Source organism: Mandrillus leucophaeus, unplaced genomic scaffold, assembly GCF_000951045.1.
Source record: "Mandrillus leucophaeus isolate KB7577 unplaced genomic scaffold, Mleu.le_1.0 Scaffold756, whole genome shotgun sequence".
Lineage (NCBI taxonomy): Eukaryota > Metazoa > Chordata > Mammalia > Primates > Cercopithecidae > Mandrillus > Mandrillus leucophaeus.
This window is the reverse complement of record NW_012108208.1, coordinates 672,513-690,478: the sequence shown is the minus strand read 5'-3', so window position 1 is coordinate 690,478 and position 17,966 is coordinate 672,513. Positions and strand designations below refer to the sequence as shown.

The 17,966-nt window shown below is 36.1% G+C and overlaps 1 protein-coding gene and 1 long non-coding RNA gene across 2 annotated transcripts in view; one reads left to right on the top strand and one right to left on the bottom strand.

The window, feature by feature from the left end:
* LOC105529224 overlaps window positions 1-5,513 on the bottom strand; it is a 12,209-nt gene extending 6,696 nt beyond the window's left edge. Inside the window, exons 1-2 of the long non-coding RNA XR_001004476.1 lie at window positions 5,454-5,513; window positions 1,840-1,902 (exon numbers count right to left, since the gene is read on the bottom strand). This is a non-coding gene — a long non-coding RNA (uncharacterized LOC105529224). The remainder of the gene's footprint in view (window positions 1-1,839; window positions 1,903-5,453) is intronic.
* Window positions 1-17,966, top strand: part of GSTCD (glutathione S-transferase, C-terminal domain containing) — a 142,935-nt gene that overhangs the window by 118,682 nt on the left and 6,287 nt on the right. Inside the window, exons 6-10 of the mRNA XM_011966321.1 lie at window positions 1,428-1,543; window positions 1,705-1,749; window positions 4,016-4,144; window positions 12,914-13,047; window positions 16,145-16,175. Of these exons, the coding sequence (XP_011821711.1) occupies window positions 1,428-1,543; window positions 1,705-1,749; window positions 4,016-4,144; window positions 12,914-13,047; window positions 16,145-16,175 (455 nt within the window). The remainder of the gene's footprint in view (window positions 1-1,427; window positions 1,544-1,704; window positions 1,750-4,015; window positions 4,145-12,913; window positions 13,048-16,144; window positions 16,176-17,966) is intronic.

The window sequence follows — 17,966 nt, the reverse complement described above, 5'->3', positions numbered from 1 at the left end:
TGTAATATAACATTTTATATTTTATACCTAGCTAGAGCACATAAAATTTATGAATGTAACTGAAAGTAACCGTATATATACATAAAATGTTCTCTATATTAATAATAATATAATATTTCATATTTTGTAATATAACATTTTATATTTTATACCTAGCTAGAGCACATAAAATTTATGAATGTAACTGAAAGTAACCGTATATATACATAAAATGTTCTCTGAATTATGATGCTATAAATATTTCTTATATGCTAGAACACATAAAATTTATGAATATAACTGAAAGTAACCATACATATACATGAAATGTTATCTCTGAATTATGATACCATAAATTTGTCTTATATAAATTTATTTACATTTAAAAATCTTTCCTAAAATAATATTTTCCTGTGCTTTTTAACTTAGTAACATAAGAGAGAAGGAAAACAGAAAAGAGAAGAAAAGAAAAAGATCATGCCATTTTTCTGGGAAAAAGGAGCAAGGAAACTTAGTATGTTTAATTTTTTATCAAACCAAAAAGATTATCTGGATTTTCCCTTTTATCTATATCATGGCAATCTGGTGTCTTACATTTTCTAAATTTTGCTTTTGTAAAGAATGCACTTGAAATATGTAAAAACAAATAATTTCATTCATTCTTCTGAAGATATTTTCATGGACTTGACTAGCGATTTTGAAAGGAAAGTTAAGATGTTTTTATGTTGTGGGGCCCCAGGCATTTCATACTTGGAAATGCCCTATCTTGAATCTCTAATTGCATTATATTTCTATGTCTGACTCACGAGGAAAAGAAGCTTCAAAGCAGAAAACAGAAAATCTAATTTCTCTCTAAATACAATAACCATTTATTTATTTCAGACAATGCAACACCTATGTTTCAAGGTTTCCCAGTGTCCTACACAGAAGAATCAAGAGTTCAAGGATGTGTCAATTAAGCAATAAAAATATTTTTACTGATTATGGATCTCTCTATAAGGAGATTAAGCAATGTGTTGAAATTAGGTACTCTTTAAAATATGTCTCTGAAAAAAGATAAAGGGAGAAGACAATTACTGTTATTTTTTCCATTCTGCCAACATTTATTGGATACTTGGTTTATGACCCTAAATTTAGTGTTTCAGTTATTATTTCCATGCTTTAAAAGACATATTTTTCCCCATAGATTTTCTTTCAATGGCTATTGAAAGAAATGTTGAATAGACATAAAAGTAAAACAAGCAAAAATAAAGTTCATCTCAGGTTCTAGTCCTCTAGTCCTCATAGTCTGTTATATGGAATTCATCATTTATTCTTTTATATGTATGTATGTGTGTGTATGCTCCCCCCCTTCCTCCTCCTCTATGCTGGTAGCCTATTTTAAGTGTGTCTTCTTGTTCCCTCAAAATATATAATGTTTTGTGTTCTTTATGTCTTGTCTTTCTCAGGTAAAATGTCCAGTGATCGAGCTTTGAGGAAGCAGCAACAGTTGAACAACCTTGTCTATGTGGTAACAAATCAGGCCAAACCTGGTGACAGAATTGTGGATTTCTGCAGCGGTGGGGTATTATATCTCTCCTTTCATCTTTTTTAGTCTTTCTAAGATTATGAGACTTTTCTATATTATATTGAGGGTCACATTTTTATTTGGCAAGATTGTGGTTTCAGAATGAGGAAAAGCTGTGGGGACCAAAGCTAACTTGTTTATCTCACTGACTTTTTCAGGGCCATGTTGGAATTGTCCTTGCTCACATGCTGCCATCATGTCAGGTAAAGCCAGAATAAGAGATAAAAGGAAATATTTAAAAACTATACAGTTCAGTTAGCCACATTTGGTTTATCTCTGGGGTTTCTAATCACCCAAGTCAAATATGTGGCACAGGCATTGTCTTTTCTTTCAAATAAACTTCCAAGACTCAGAATCTTAAGGAAAAAAAAGTAAAGTAAGATCATAAAACAGTTATCAATTTTTAAGAGGTTTATAGGTTTAAGTAATTTTTCAAAGAAATAGCTATTTTATTGCTAAATAAAATAATTATGATTCAACTAGTTTAATTTTCAACATAATTTTAAATGGAAATACTGACCTCTGAAACTTGCTGAGCATGTTCTTTTGGTATCTTGATTTAGATGCATTGCATTGAAATTATAACAATAGCAAAATTTTTTAAGGAAAAAAAAAAACCCAAACCTACAATACCTGATCCATCAAAATGCTTTGCTTTTCTTTTTCTCATTAAGTCATTGTCCATATGGATGCTTATTGTTGCAAATTTTAAAGATGCAAACAAAATTTGTCCCTTGCTTTCACTCAATATTGTATCATAAATGTTTTTCCCTATTGCTAATAGTTTTACATATCATCATATTTCAGAGAGTACCAAATATATTTTCAAGTAAATATATCATAATGTATTCAATCATTGCCACAATTTCTTAGAATTTTTTGCTGATTTTAGTCCTCTGCCATGTTAAATCAGTTCCTCACTGTGACCACTTTGTAGCATAAAAGTCTGTTTATTTTTGTTTTTGTTTTGTTTTGTTTTTAATACAAACTCAACTGCAACAGAGTCTTTGCTGTGAGCCCTCTGGAAGGTGTGAACTAATTATAGTGAATACTTCCGGGAGAAAAAAAATGTGGAAGAATTAATAGACTGGCCAGAATAACATGTAACAGAATGATGACAAGGGGACAGGGAACAGCATTCTTTTATTTTTCTTTGCTTAGAGAATAAACAGGAAAATAAATAAGGAATCCTGGGAGAAGAGGCAGGTGTTTGTTTTATTATTAAGTAAAGCAACAATTTTGTCATTGAGTAGGAGGAAGAGAGCTCACAGAGTAAAATTCTGAGAAGCCGAGTCAGGGATGTAATATATTTTCCCCTTATTAATATTTCTGGAAGCTTAGAAAGGTTGGAACCAAGAATGAGTAATCTTGTCTAGAATAGAGTCAGGAAAGCCTTTCATATCAAGTATCAGGTTTTTTAAACAGATTTTTTCTTACAGACAAGCATAAGAACAAAATAAGAACTAGGAATGATTGTGATGAAAGTGACTTAATTCTTTTCATTTTTCTCCATTCAAACCATCTTCTCTGCCTAGATTATCACTGGAGGCTCCTAACTGGTTTCTCTGCCCTCTGGCCTTGCTCCCACCAATCCATACCATACATTACAGACTGTGCCCTGGAAATTGTGTACCAATTTTCTCAGTTCTTCAAACACGCCATATTCTTTATCATCTTGGGCCTTCATGTGTGTTTCTCTCCCTAAAATACTCTTCCATTCCCCCAACTGATTTGTATTCATTTTTTAGGCCTCAGTTAATATGTTACTTCCCCATGAAAATAGTCATCAAGTTTGAGTGCTCCCGTCGACATTGTCTGTCTTTCATTTAACGCTTATCACACTGTATTATTATTATTTTTTGATGTTTTGTTTTTGTTTTTTCTGTTTCTTTGTTTGGTTGGTTGGTTTTGTTTTTGGTTTTGGTTTTGTTTTTGTTTTTTTGCTGGTTTTTTTTTGAGACAGATTCTCCCTGCGACACCCAGGCTGGAGTACTGTGGTGCGATCTCAGCTCACTGTAACCTCTGCTTCCCGAGTTTAAGAGATTATCCTGCCTCTGCCTCCCGAATAACTGGGACTACAGGCGCACACTACTGCACCCAGCTAATTTTTGTATTTTTAGTAGAGACAGAGTTTCACCATATTGGCCAGGCCAGTCTAGAATTCCTGACCTCAAGTGATCTGCCTGCCTCGGCCTCCCAAAGTGTTGGGATTACAGCGTGAGCCACCACACCTGGCCTACACTGTATCATTATTGCTTGTTTCACTTATATCACTATGCTATAAGAATAGTTCAAGGACCTTTAATTTTTCCTTTCTGTACCAGATTATGTGACATACTTCCTGCCACAGAATAGAGGCTCAATATCATATGTTCTACATTATTAAAGCTATGAAAGATAGTAATAATGCTTTGCCTAATGTCTGAGTTATGTTACTAAATATACTATTGTTTTCTGGGTAAAATCTAGGTTACATTAATAGAAAACAAGGAATTATCATTAATTCGTGCTAAGAAGAGAAGTGATGAACTGGGTTTAAGCAACATTTGGTTCATTCAAGCAAATATGGAATATTTTACTGGGATGTTTAATATTGGAGTAAGTAATCAAGTAATTTCAATTTCTTTAATTAGCTAAATAAGAAAAATTACATGCCTTAGAGTAAATAATAAAGATAATTTTGTGTTCTTTGCTAAACAAATAAATCTATAATTTTGTATACTTATATTATCTATGAAATATAGCATACTAATGAATATTATTTTATTCATAGCACTTCGTCATTACATAATAGAGATAACATTGGCTCCTCTATCAGACCAGAACTTTATTTTCTTCACTACAGAATCCCCAGTAGCAGGTGCTTAAAACTGGTTAATAATTGAGTAATTGATTCTGATGAACATGACTTGCCTTGGTTTATTCTGCATTTCTAGAAGACAATGAAGGAAAAGAAAAAAGAAGAAAAGAAAAGAAAAATAACTTGTTAGTAATCTCTAAATACAAGCATTTCCTTGTGATGTTTTTTAGCTAAGATTTTATATTTACATGTATTTTCAGATTCCAAGAGAGAAAGTATATTGATCGTGTTTCTAAACCTTTGGATCCAATTGTTATTATTTGATATTATGAAAAATCCCTAAGATATGTATTTCTGCCTGAGCATTAAACCCCAGGGTTTTATTCTTTCTTGTAGAATTTGAGTTTTATGAACATGTTAGTGTTGCTGCTATTTCTATTTGCTTTAAATAATTTTTTTTCTGATTTTGATAGGAATATACATTTTGATAGTAATACAGAAAAATATATAATATAAAGAAGAAATAACCTATATGCCTATTATCAAGTGATAAATACTATCAAAAATCTTTAGTGTTTATATATTTATGCACACATATAAATGCATATTTTACACATATATGAACATTGTAAAGACCATACTACATAGATCCTGCATTGACTGAATACAGTCTTTTACCTTTTTAATCATACTTTTATTTTCTCATTGTTATAATGCAATTATTACTATTATGGATATTTTGTGCATCCTTTAAGAATTTTGATGCATTTGCCAAACCACTTTCCAGGAAGGTTCTTACTGACATCCTTTCTAATTACATGTGTTCATATAAACATGGGGTTGTCTAGGTAGAACTTTTATCAACTTAAGTAATTCAGACCTTTTATAGTATTTCTGATTTTTACCCAGTGAAGTTTACTTCTTAAATATTGACTACTGCAAATTTGGGGGTTTATTGTAATTTTTTTTCAACCTAAAAAGTATGCTATTGGTTTCCTTTGTAGACATGATCTACAGTTTACTTCTGTCTGTATAAGCCTGGCTATTAATAAGGAAATTCAGGAAAATGTAGACATGTAATCTAGAAAATTCAAATTAAAAATATACCTGTGCAGCTTTAACTTTACATAAATGTTGAGGTAAAGTTTAGAGCTTCTCCCATGAAACAAGCCATTAAACCAGTCCAGGTATTACTAGTACACCAGACAGAGTGGTAGCAAGTAAATGTCTACTGCTACACATTTATTTACCTCACAAAGCATGGAATTTCCAGCCTATGTCTGGTCCATCTGTCTCTTGGCCCTTCATGACTTACAGATACAAAATCACTCTAGTATATTCTTGTAACTTCCAAGTGTATAATTTACTAATGCCAACTAAAAATGTATCTGTCTCTTTGGAAGTGAAATTTTTCTCTACATTTCGTAATACATCTGTAATGACTTTTTTCCTTTCATAATTACCCTTGTCAAGGTGTATAGAAAATGGATTAAAATTGCTTAGAAGGTTAAATTAAAAGTAGATTCACTCTGAAGAAAATAATTTGCCTAGGAGAGTAATTGAGGTATTGTCACTAGGTAAATCAGACTAAATGCTTCAGAGGTTCTAACTCCTGTGTTAAATGCATTCCAGTAAAACTAGTGTGGCTGTTCAGTAAAATACACACACACAAATTTAAAAAATAGTGTGGCTAGAGAAGAAAGCAGAATAACCAGATATTAGAAATGCATTAAAACTGCATAAATTCATGGTTTTGTGATATTTCAGTAAAGACTTAGTTAGCATTTATCTTTGCTTAGTAAATGCTTTATTTTTTTCATTTACGATTTTTCTTTAGATAAAAAAATTAATAGTATAAACAAGATTTTAATGAAGGAATTTTAAGACTTAGAAACAACTAAGTCTTTTTAAATTATTAAGTTTTATAATATGTGTATTAATACTCATGCTCTCAAACAATATTACAAATATTTATTTGCAAATAGTATTACATAAAGGGCCATGACTATGGAAAAATGCTCATTTTGCATTAAAAACAAAAACTATATGAAGGCTAAACAGCCTGCCACCAACATGTTTAGTTGGAAAATTTCAACAATAACAAACAGTCATTTCAACCAGATGATAAGGTACTGATTTCTAACAGTATTGGTGAATCCTTTCTATTCATCAACATGTATATGAAAATCTCAAAAAACAGTTTTATTTTCTAGTTATTGGTATTTGCTTTTTGCTATTTTGCCCACAACATAATTTTTAATTATTGTTTATGACTCATAAGTGCTGACTACTTAATTATAAGCTCATTTCTATTCATGTAGGTTAGTGTACAATTAAAAGAAGCATGCAATTATAGACTGCACTTCGTAACATTTTTGATGAGTAATTATATAATCCTTGTTTTAAAAGATAAGGACCTTGAGAAATTATATATCCTGCAGGCACGCTTTCTAAAAATCATTAAGGCAAAATAGAGGACTTCTGAGATGAAAATAGCAGATAGAGGTATTTCAACCCCACTTCTCCCCGAAAACTTTCAGATCCCTAAATAAGAACAAGAATCAGAAAAATCAAACTCTATCTATGATGTAGCTATATTCAACATTCTATAACTTGAATTACAATATGAAGTAAGAAGGTGAAAAGCAGATTGAAGAAAAATGGTAAGCTATTGAGTAGAAGAGAAGGAAGATAAAGTTGAAATGCATGCCAGATGGAGTGGCAAGAAGGCTGTCAGGATGCAAACCACTTTGCTCCCACAGAATCCCAGAAAAGTTTAGGAATTCAGGACATGTGAAACCTCAGAGGAAATGAATAGGGAGGGACTGAAATCATGTTTAATTAAAAATATTATTTAGAGACAAGATTCCTGCTCTCATCTTGTGTAAACAAGAAACTACCTCTCCCCAGCTACTAAGAGAGACAGGAAGTTTATTCTATGAAGAAACTGAACCAGAGAGGCACCAAGTATAGAGATAGGCATAGAGAAGGGCAACGGTGATGTGCCATACCAAGAATAAGAATTAAATGAGAATCTGCATACTGACAGATAGATCTCTTCCCTACCCATCTGCCTTCTAATTCCAGAACCACAGAAACAGGATCATTTCCACAATCATCAGGATTAAAAGATTCCCCTCTGTAGAAGCAGAACTATCCCCAGAGAAAAGAACTACAGATACTGCAGCTATAATTTAAAAAAAAAAAAAAAAAAGGCACCTGTCCAGGCTTTTTGATCACCCAGTCACTAGTGAAGCCCACCAGTTTTCAAAGCCTTACGCTTTCATTCAGAACTTCCAATCAACTTTTTAGTGGTTTATTCTTTAATATGAACAGCTAAAGGAATACCAAACATGGAAAACTTCCAAAATGGAAGATAGAGACCTGTATTAGTCTGTTCACACACTGCTAATAAAGACATACCCAAGACTGAGTAATTTATAAAGGAAAGAGGTTTAATTGATTCACAGTTCTACATGGCTAGGGAGGCCTCACAATCATAGAGGAAGGCGAATGAAGAGCAAAGTCATTTCTTACATGGCAGCAGACAAGTGCATGTGCGGGGGAGCTCCCCTTTATAAAACCATCAGATTTCATGAGATTTATTCACTATCATGAGAACAGCATGGGAAAGATCCACCCCCATCATTCAGTTACCTCCCACTGGGTCCCTTCCATGACATGTGGGAAATATGGGAGCTACAATTCAAGATGAGATTTGGGTGGGGACATAGTCAAACCATACCAAGACCAAAGCAACAAACATGATAAAGGGTCTTAGTCAAGGAGAGACAAGAGAAGATAATACATTAGTGAAATAAGGATATAATAGAAAAAGAGTGAATGATCAGAGAAAAAGAAAGGATGTCTTGAAAAATAAAAGTATGTTAGCCAAAATTGAAAACAAATTAAAAATTAAGAGATAATGTATTTTTTTAAAAGAAATATAGGATACCACTTGAAAAAAAAAAAAAGAAGAAAAAATGAAACTGGAAAGAAGCAAATTTTTTAATTAGAGATTTAGTCCAGGAATCAAATACCTCAGTAATAGCAGGACCAGAAAAAGAAAACTGGTAAATGGTGGGGAGGAATACATCAAAGAAAATATAGGAAAATGTGTTAATAATTAAGAATGCGTTTCTCTTGATAAAGTTAACTTACAAAATAGCCTAAGCCAAGGCACATTGTGAAATTTCAGAACACCAAGGGTGAACAGATTTTCCCAACTGTTTCCACAGAGGGAAAAAAAAATAGTGATATACAATAATTGATAATCAAAATGCTATCACACTTCTTAATAGTAGTGTGGAAGGCTCGATGACAGTGAAACAGCACCTCGAAAATTCCAATAGAAAATTTCTAATCTCAAATTCTATACCTAGCTAATCCATCAATCTAGTAAAAAAGTAAAATAAATAAAAATTCAACAGTCAAGGTCTCAGTAAAATGGAAATTGTGCGTACCCCTTTTCAGCAAGCTACTAGATAATGTGCTTCATTAAAATAGAAAGTAAATGAGAAAAAGGATTAAGTGGTATCCAATACAAGAGAAAATTTTTTAGCATCACGGGAGACGGAAGTCTTAGGGCAAGAGCTGGGCAACAGGCCTAGAAAGCATTGAGTCCATATTTTAGTAAAACATCAGAAAGCCCAGGAAAGATGTCTCTAGGAAAGAAAAATGGAGCTGACCAATTATTTGAAAGTTTTCAAACAGTGGAAAATTATATTGTAGAGCATTTTACAGAGCTTTTGGGCAGGGAACGACTTGAATGTTAAAAAAACAAGCAGATATCCAGCACTCTTCCCTCGGCCGTGAACAGTATATACAAAGCGATGAGAAAAGATGGGAAAAGGGAAGATAGTGTATAAATGTGCATAAAAAGCCAAAAGGTCTTTTCTCCTAGTAGAAAGATAATAAATAATGTCTAATATTTACAAATCAAGAGATATCAATATACATTCATCATATAGAAAAACAGATTTTCAGGAAGTAAACCAATGAATTGAACAGCATTGACTTTGGTACACAGATTTTCTTTTAGGGGTGTGGCAGTGTGTACAAAAAAGGGGCTTTTAATATAATTGCTTACCTTTTAGCAGTTACCTATTATTTGAATTTTAAAGCTGATTACCTATAATATTGTTGTATGAAAGTTTTAAAAGAGGGGAACAAGAGTGCACAGGTGGGACTAGCCTGCTTCTCTGTCTAAGGTATCTATAGTTAAGAATCCTTCTTCGAAAAGCAACGCCAGAGAGAATGATTGGACTGGGGCAAGTTCAGAGATCATTCAGTTCAACCTTCTGCTTTTACAGATGGAGAATTTGAGGCTACCAGAAAACAAGAGTCACCTAGCAAGTTAATGTGGGAGCGGGGTCTAGAAGTCCAGTCAGTGACTTCCTGTTTACTTCCCATATCTAAAGAAAAGAGTAAATAGAGCATAGAGAACTAAAAAAAGAAGTTTGGTTTGAAGTCAGACAGATTGAGTTTAAATTTTGGCTCTTTGTTAAAAAAAAATTAACAGTTATTTCTCTTACTTGGAGCAATATTGACCAGTTTTTGTTTAAGGACTCTTTGCTTGTTTTTGTATGTGTGTTCACATCTCTTGCTCATTTTACTCTCACTTTATTGGGCTTTTTCTTTCTTTTTAGAAGTGTGTTATATATTAAGGATATAAATCTTTGTTTGTGTTTTAAGTTGTCAGTCTTTTCCCTACTTTGTCATTTGTCTTTTTACTTATGGTTTGGTTTTCTGCTCGTCTCTACTAAAAATACAAAAAATAGCTGGGTGTGGTGGCAGGCACCTGTAATCCCAGCTACTTGGGAGGCTGAGGCAGGAGAATTGCTTGAACTCGGGAGGCAGAGGTTGCAGGGAGTCGAGATCACACCATTGCACTCCAGCCTGGGTGACAAGAGCAAAACTGCATCTCAAAAATAAATAAATAAAAATAAATTTTATCTTGTCAGATTTATTAACCTTACCCCTTATTGCACGTAGATTTTTAGCTTAGTTAGGAATTACATCCCATTCCCCTTGGTTGTGCAGGAATTTACTCATATTTATTGCATTTTAAATCTCTTATGCATTCAAAATTTATTTCCCATGTGTGATGACAGGAAAAGATCTAATTTTTAGTTTTTTATATGGCTATCTGGTTAACCAAACATTACTTATTTTTAAAAAGTCCACCTTTTCTCTCTGGTTTGAAATACCACCTTTATTGTATGATAAATTTCCATAGCAATTGGTTTTTTTGGTCTATATCTCTCTTCATTATTTGCCTGTTATTTCTGAGTTTCATTTGATAACAGTGAAAACTAGGAGTATGTGATGCAGTAAAACCTTTTATGAGTAGACAATTACTACATTATCTATAAACTATTGGGTAAATACTTATTCAAGTTACTTATTTTCTTTAAATGAAGGAAATAAACTCACTTTTTTGCATGTAGTGAAAGGAATGTGAACCTAAGTAAAGAGAGACTTATAAAAGTAAATTGTCTAAACTCCTTTTTGCTTGGAGCCTGAACAGGGTTTTGTAGAGAAGCTGTCTGATGCATGGGGTCAGGCTTTGAGGTCAGTCTCCTGCCCCTCAGTAGCTGTTTTGTTGTGGGCAAGTTCTTAATTTCCCAAGACTTCATTTCCTCACATCTAAACTGGAGATAATAAAGTCTTTCAGGGATGTTGTGAGTATAGTTCTGAGTGCCATCACCCCACATAGCATAATGCCAGCACATAAACACTCAGTAAATGTCAGTTTGCTTTCCTTCCAGGGGAAGATGTGTCTATAATTTTTACTATGAAATTTTTCTCCAACTAGTCATGAAAATAAGGATTAGCCTGTTTTTTACTCGAAAAAGCTGACCAAAAGGAGCATATGAGAAATCAAGATTATTTACTTTCCCAATTCCCTGTAGTTGTTGGTGCCTTTACTGGATACCAGCCTTCCTAGGCTGTTTTCAGAGTGAAACAGGAAAGGTGGGATGACAGCAACATGGAGATTGTTGACTTCTATGTGGCTCATGTAAGTCTAGAAGGAGGAGGAGGAATTCAGGAGGACAATTAAGAACAGAGATCAATGGGTGCAGCACACCAACATGGCACATGTATACATACGTAACAAACCTGCACGTTGTGCACACGTACCCTAGAACTTAGAGTATAATAATAAATAAATAGATAAATAAATAAAAAAGAACAGAGATCTTGCTTTCCTCTTCCTGATAGAGTATTGTTTTTAGCTTTCCAGTTCAAAGGAGGCATCTGGCTTATAATATTTTACGTTCGCGGAGTGCGGTGGCTCACGCTGTAATCCCGGCACTTTGGGAGGCTGAGGTCGGGAGTTCAAGACCAGCCTGACCAACATGGTGGAACCCCAGCTCTACTAAAAATACAAAATTAGCCAGGCGTGGTGGCACATGCTGCAATCCCAGCTACTCGGGAGGCTGAGGCAGAAGAATCGTTTGAACCTGGGAGGCGGAGGTTGCAGTGAGCTGAGATTGTGCCATCGCACTCCAGCCTGGGCAACAAGAGCAAAACTCTAGCTCACCAAAAAAAAAAAAAAAAATTACTTTCTAAAATTTACAGAAAATCTCCTCTTTACCCTAAGGGCCCCTCCCTACCCTGAAGTTGGTGAGGGAAGATTATAATTTATTACAATTTATGTCTGTTCAGAATGAAATGGAGATGTGAGGGGTTTTTTGGTGTTGTGTTTTTTGTTTGTTTGTTTTGCCAAAATCCAGTAAAGGTTATTCATCTTTTAGAATCCCTACGTCTGATTTTCATTCAGAGTCCTATTTAGGCTTTATTTGGCCTAAGAATTTTCATAATTATCTCATTTGTAGTAAGATTGTAGTAAGTATAGATATACTTAAGGATATGTGTTTTAAAAACACTTAAAAATCATTTTGAGTTATTTTTATGAGTTATAGAAGCCCCACTCATTATTCTAATTCATAATTTCATTCAATCCTTTTAAAATAAACTCATTGAAAATAGTTCCTGTAACTCATCATTCAATGTTAAGGATTGTTATTATGTGAAAACATCTTAAAAGGCATGACATGATATGACTCAATTAGTTTTAATACAGCCCTGATTGGATTATATTAATGTGGCATTTGAGGAAGTGTTTTCAAATACATTTTTATTTAATTTTTACAACAGCATTGTGATATGTCAGTATTGTTAACCATCATTTATAGTTGAAGAGATTAAGGCCCAAAGAAGCTAAATTTTAAGTGGCTCAGGGTTACACAGCCAACCAGAGTAATAGACTCGAAATTCTCGTTTCGAATCCAGTGTTCCTGGAATGATGCTATAGTTTAGATATCCACTTGTGTTAATTTTTCCACACTAAAATTGCATCAGATTTTCCATTGAATGAATCCTGTGCTTTATTTGCAATATTCCATGTGTAACCTTTCAAACTTGCTTAGTTTTCCTAATTAATTTATATGTGTAACTAAGTAGTCCTTTGGTATGGCCAAATGAGAACTATTTAAAAGGCATGAAAATCGCACTGTGAGTTAAGAGGGAACTTAGTGCTAAGGCCTGTTTTTATTTTCTAGGTAGCATTGCATGCTTGTGGAGTGGCAACAGACATGGTGATTGAGCACTGTATCAAAACACGGGCTTCCTTCGTCACATGCCCTTGCTGTTATGGTTTCATTCAGAACACCTCAAAGTTTAATTTTCCAAAAAGGTGAGAAATTTAGTGTTCTACCTAAGACACCAGCATGGGTATAAGCCAGGACACAAAACTTGTTTGATATAAAGTTGCAATGACTTCATTTGGAGCTCATTTCCTCTTTTCACAATGTCAAATTTTGTTTATAAATTGTATAAGGAAGAGAAGAACTCCTTTATGTTTGTCCCTGATTTTTCCCTTGGATCCAGTTTTTGCTGAAATTTAGAAGCAAGGCTATCCAGGAGTCAGGCAACTAGAAGTCTATCGGCTTTAGCACTTCTCTCTGTATTTCTGAATAAATTTAAAACTATAACTGTAATACCTATGAGAGGCAGTCAAGTACAGTAAAGTGTTTAGGACCTGGAAGTATAGTGCCTGGGGGAAAATACTAGCTCCTTATCATTTTATAAGGCAAATTACTTAAACTCTTTTTACCTTAGTTTTCTCATCTACAAAATGAGGGTTATGATAATAACTACCTCAAGGTTTTTGTGAAAATTTAATGATATGTGTAAAGCCTTTAGAAGTGGCAATAATAAGTACTCAATAAATATGAACTGTTGCTAATAATGGTAGTAATGTCACAGGATTCTTGGGGCATTGCTTTGCCAGCTGGAACCTCTGTGGTTGGTGGCGCCTTTGCCTGAGTTTTGCTTGGGCCCACTGGGCTCATTCCGCTCACTCAGCCTGGAAGGCTGCTCTTGGCTTGCACTACCAGCCCAGATCCCACACCTGCCAAAGATGAGTCAGGTACAGAGTGGTGAGGGGTACATAAATGAGCAAGCACAGGGTCCGGCCACTTCACACAGCCAGGCATGCTGGCCACTATGGGGCAGGCATCTCCAGGCACCAGCATGGGTGCTGGTTCCCTGTGAGGCTGCAGCCGGACCAGGTGTACTGAAAGCAGCTTCCACTGTGAGCACTAGGGAACACGGTGGCAACCAGAAGCTTGGAAATGCCAGGAGCCGCAGAGCCCCTCAGAGGGTGTCACAGCCCTGGCTCAGGGAGCTTCTATGTCTGGGTTCCCTGAAGGGCCGCATCTCTTCTCTCCTCTCTTCTCTCCTCATGCTTGCAACATGGCAAGTGGGTATATTTGGGGGCAAAGGGGCATGTCAGCCCTGTTTGTGTTACAACTCTTAGTCCTGCCATTTGGCAGTTCCTGAGCTCTTGTCCCAAATCCAGGAAGAATGAGGTACACAGACAATTGGAGGATGAGCAAGGCAAAGAGGTGCTTTATTGAGCAACAGTACAGCTCTCAGGAGATACAAAATGGGTAGATCCTCTCCACAGATAGTCATCCCAATGTCTGCTCAGCTCTCAGCCGAGAGGAGACCCACAGAGGGTAGCTTCTCTCCATAGGCAGATCATCCCAATGTCTACTCAGCTCTCAGATGGAAGGAGACCCACAGTGGGGAGCTGTTCTCTGCAGGCAGGTCATCCTCTCCCCTCCCCTCCCCTCCCCTCATCTCTGCAACCCTCAGCAGAGAAGAGATCCAGAGTGGGTAGCTTCTTTCTACAGGCAGATCATCCATTGTCTGCCCAAGTCTGGCAGAGTCTGGGGTTTTTATGGACTCCAGAGGGAAGGAAGTGCATGCTGATTGGTCCATGGATGGCCATGGGTGGGCCTGGAAAAAGCACTATAAGTTCTCACTTTGGTCCACAGAGCTGGCAGCCTGGGCTCCAGGCTTCGGGCCATTCCTCAGTTGATGGTGGGGCTTCACCAGGGACTTGCCCCTTTCTACCTAGGAGCCTGTCTGCCTCCTGTTGCCGTCAACCTACCATCCATGGCGCCCATGGCACCCAGACTGTTTGTGCCAAGGGGTGCCTACAGGCCCATGTCAAGCTGCCCTCAGTCCCCCCTTGGCCTCCCTCTCATGCTCATCAGCGCCCAAAGTCTAGAGGCGGCTGAGGCGGGGGTGGGGGCTGGCATGTCAGCACCACCTTGAGTGCACGCACATCTGGCCAGGTCACCACAGTGCCTGGGCTTGACTTCAACGTTTGGTGACCTTTACAGTATGTTACTACCACTTCCCGTCTTTTTCACACCTATGTAGATTTACTGACATTTGTCCTCCCTTGTCCTTTGAACTGATCTCTTTAGGAAGTTTCTTTGTGAATAAGACCTATCTCAATCACCAAAAATAGAGTTGGGAATTTATAAATAGCATACTGTTTCTACAGTATGTGGAAAGAAGTACTCATTTCAAACAAACTAATTGACACTAATAAATTTAGTATCAAATGTATAAGTTAATGTTTTTGAATGACTTAAGAGTGAAGGCTATAGCATTAATAAAAGACAATGTTTATGGAATATATGTTTATCTTTATTAGCTATGACAACAGTGATTTCCTGATGTATTAATCACACCTTTTTAAATTTTCTGATGTTTTATTATTTGCTGATCCTGGAGAGACTGTTCCTCCCAGGGCTAACCAATTCCTAGAGATAGTAAAGGTCTTATGAACAAGCATACCTTGCATAAGTAAACCAACCAACCCAGAGCCCTTACCCCACAACTACCTCCTTTATCAAACTCTTACTACTTCCAGACCACTATCCCCCCATCCTACTACCCTAGGGCCAGATATCAAACAAGTAGGAACAGCGCTATGCCTGAGTTCACTGATATTGTTCAAACTAGGCACTCTCAAACCTGCTTACCTCACCTTTTTCTTCCCATGGAAACCTCTGCCTCCTAACCTATACTGGTGTTTCCCCATGTGGCCCTTCATCACATGGCGTGCCGCCTCTTCTTGGGGAACTGTGAGTAATAAAGTATCTTTTCAATGGCAGTCTGCTCCTGATCAGTTGGCTGTGCCACATGTTAAAACACCTGGATCTTAGTGTTCCCATGAGGTGTAGAGACAAAAAAAGTGCTTCTCTAACATTGTAAACAATCTGTGGAATAGATTTCTTAAAATTGATAACATATTGATGATATGCTTTTCTATCTTTTTATAAAAGCATTTCAAACTGGCATAGTTTTTACTTTACCATAGCATTTTATACTTTTTACATACAAAGACTATTTATATAATTTAGTTTCTTCAAGATTATTTTACTCTTAATATTTAGAATGATGACTAATTCTTTTTTTTTCTGTTTCAGTGAGCAATTCAAGAAAACTTTATCATACAAGGTAACCTTAAAAAGATCTAGATGTCATCCTAATACACTTTTTATCCTTTATATTTTTCCCTCTCATATTTCTAGTGAAGTAAATAATCTATAGTTATAAATGAATAACTCATGAATGTCTACTGTGGGTTTCTTTTTCTCTTTCTTTTGCAAATCCAGATTAACTCTTCAAGTAGGTAACAAGATTTGTGAAGGGTCTGACATTTTAACTCTACTCGCAGTCTAACAAGTTAGCCTGCCAGTGGATGCTGGCAGAAGATATGAGACCCCTAAGTCAGAGATAAAGGACAGTTTGTTGCTCATGGCAGTAGTGGTAGCCACAATACCATTGTTTTCACACTGACTCTCTGCCACCCAATTCCCACAGGGCAGAAGCAAATGGGCCAGGTAACACCTGCCCTTTTATTCCAAGGGGAGATACTATATATTTTCCAAGGCTGTTTACTCTGCAAATGTGCTTGAAAAGATAATCTATAACAGAGGAAAATTCTATTGTAAAAGGTCAGATAGTAAATATTTTAGACTATGCTGGCCACAACAAATCTCCAAGTATTCCTCTTCACTGTCCTTGACATTCTTATTGTTTTTGTTGTTCTTGGTTTACAACTCTTTAAAAATATAAAAACTTTCTTAACTCACAAGCCACACAAAAACTGGTCATAGGCTAGACTTGGCCTGTGGGCCACAAACCTTGCTGACTACTGATCTGGAACAACGACAGTCAGTGTCTCTGCTTGTAAAACATGAAGAAACACAAGAGACCCACAGAGAATTGTCTTCCAAAAGTAGTCAGAACACATATAGTTTTTAGTCACCAATCTGATCAAAATAGTTTCTAGCTTCCTAAACATCACCACTATCCAATTAACTGGTCAATAGCATGATATAATACAATTTAAGAAATGATAATATTTGAGAAAAATATATAAATAATTCCATTAGAAGTTGATAAATTCATTTGGATTCTTAGTTAATGCCACTTTTTGCACGGACTCACTAAAAACAGACTCATTTTACATACCAGCCCCTATATTTTAGGACTTTAACTTTCTCTTCCATCAAATAGTTGAAATATAATGAGGTATAGTGACCTAAAAATGTTCATTGTTACCACCTCAGCAGCTGTATCTCCTTCATGCCTGCTTTATAACTCAAATGCCCACTTCCACCTCTGTCTCTTACCACCTCACTTGCTACTCACACCTTCCTCCCTTCCTACCAACCCCGCACACTGTACAAATATGCACAGATATGGAGGGTGAGAACCTTTAGTGTTCATGCTTTCAGCCAAAACCACAACATTGCTGGCCTTCGCCTACTAGATTAAAACTTTACATATTTTAGGAAATATATGATTTTGGAGGAAACATTAGGACCCAAGAAACTTTGTTTGCATAGCATTCAGAACATCACACCTTTCTCTCTCAAGGCTATGCCAATAAAGTAGAAAATAAATTAGGAAAACAGGCCAGGTGCGGTGGCTCACACCTGTAATCCCAGCACTTTGGGAGGCCAAGGCAGGCAGATCACTTGAGAACAGAATTCAAGACCAGCATGACCAACATGGTGAAACCCCGTCTCTACTAAAAATACAAAAATTAGCTGGATATGGTGACACACACCTGTAATCTCAACTACTCAGGAGGCTGAGGCACGAGAATTGCTTGAGACCAGGAGGCAGAGGTTGCAGTGAGCTGAGATTGTGCCATTGCACTCCCACTCCAGCCCGGGTGACAGAGTGACGCTCTGTCTCAATAAAGAGAGAGGAGTGGAGAGGAGAGGAGAGGAGAGG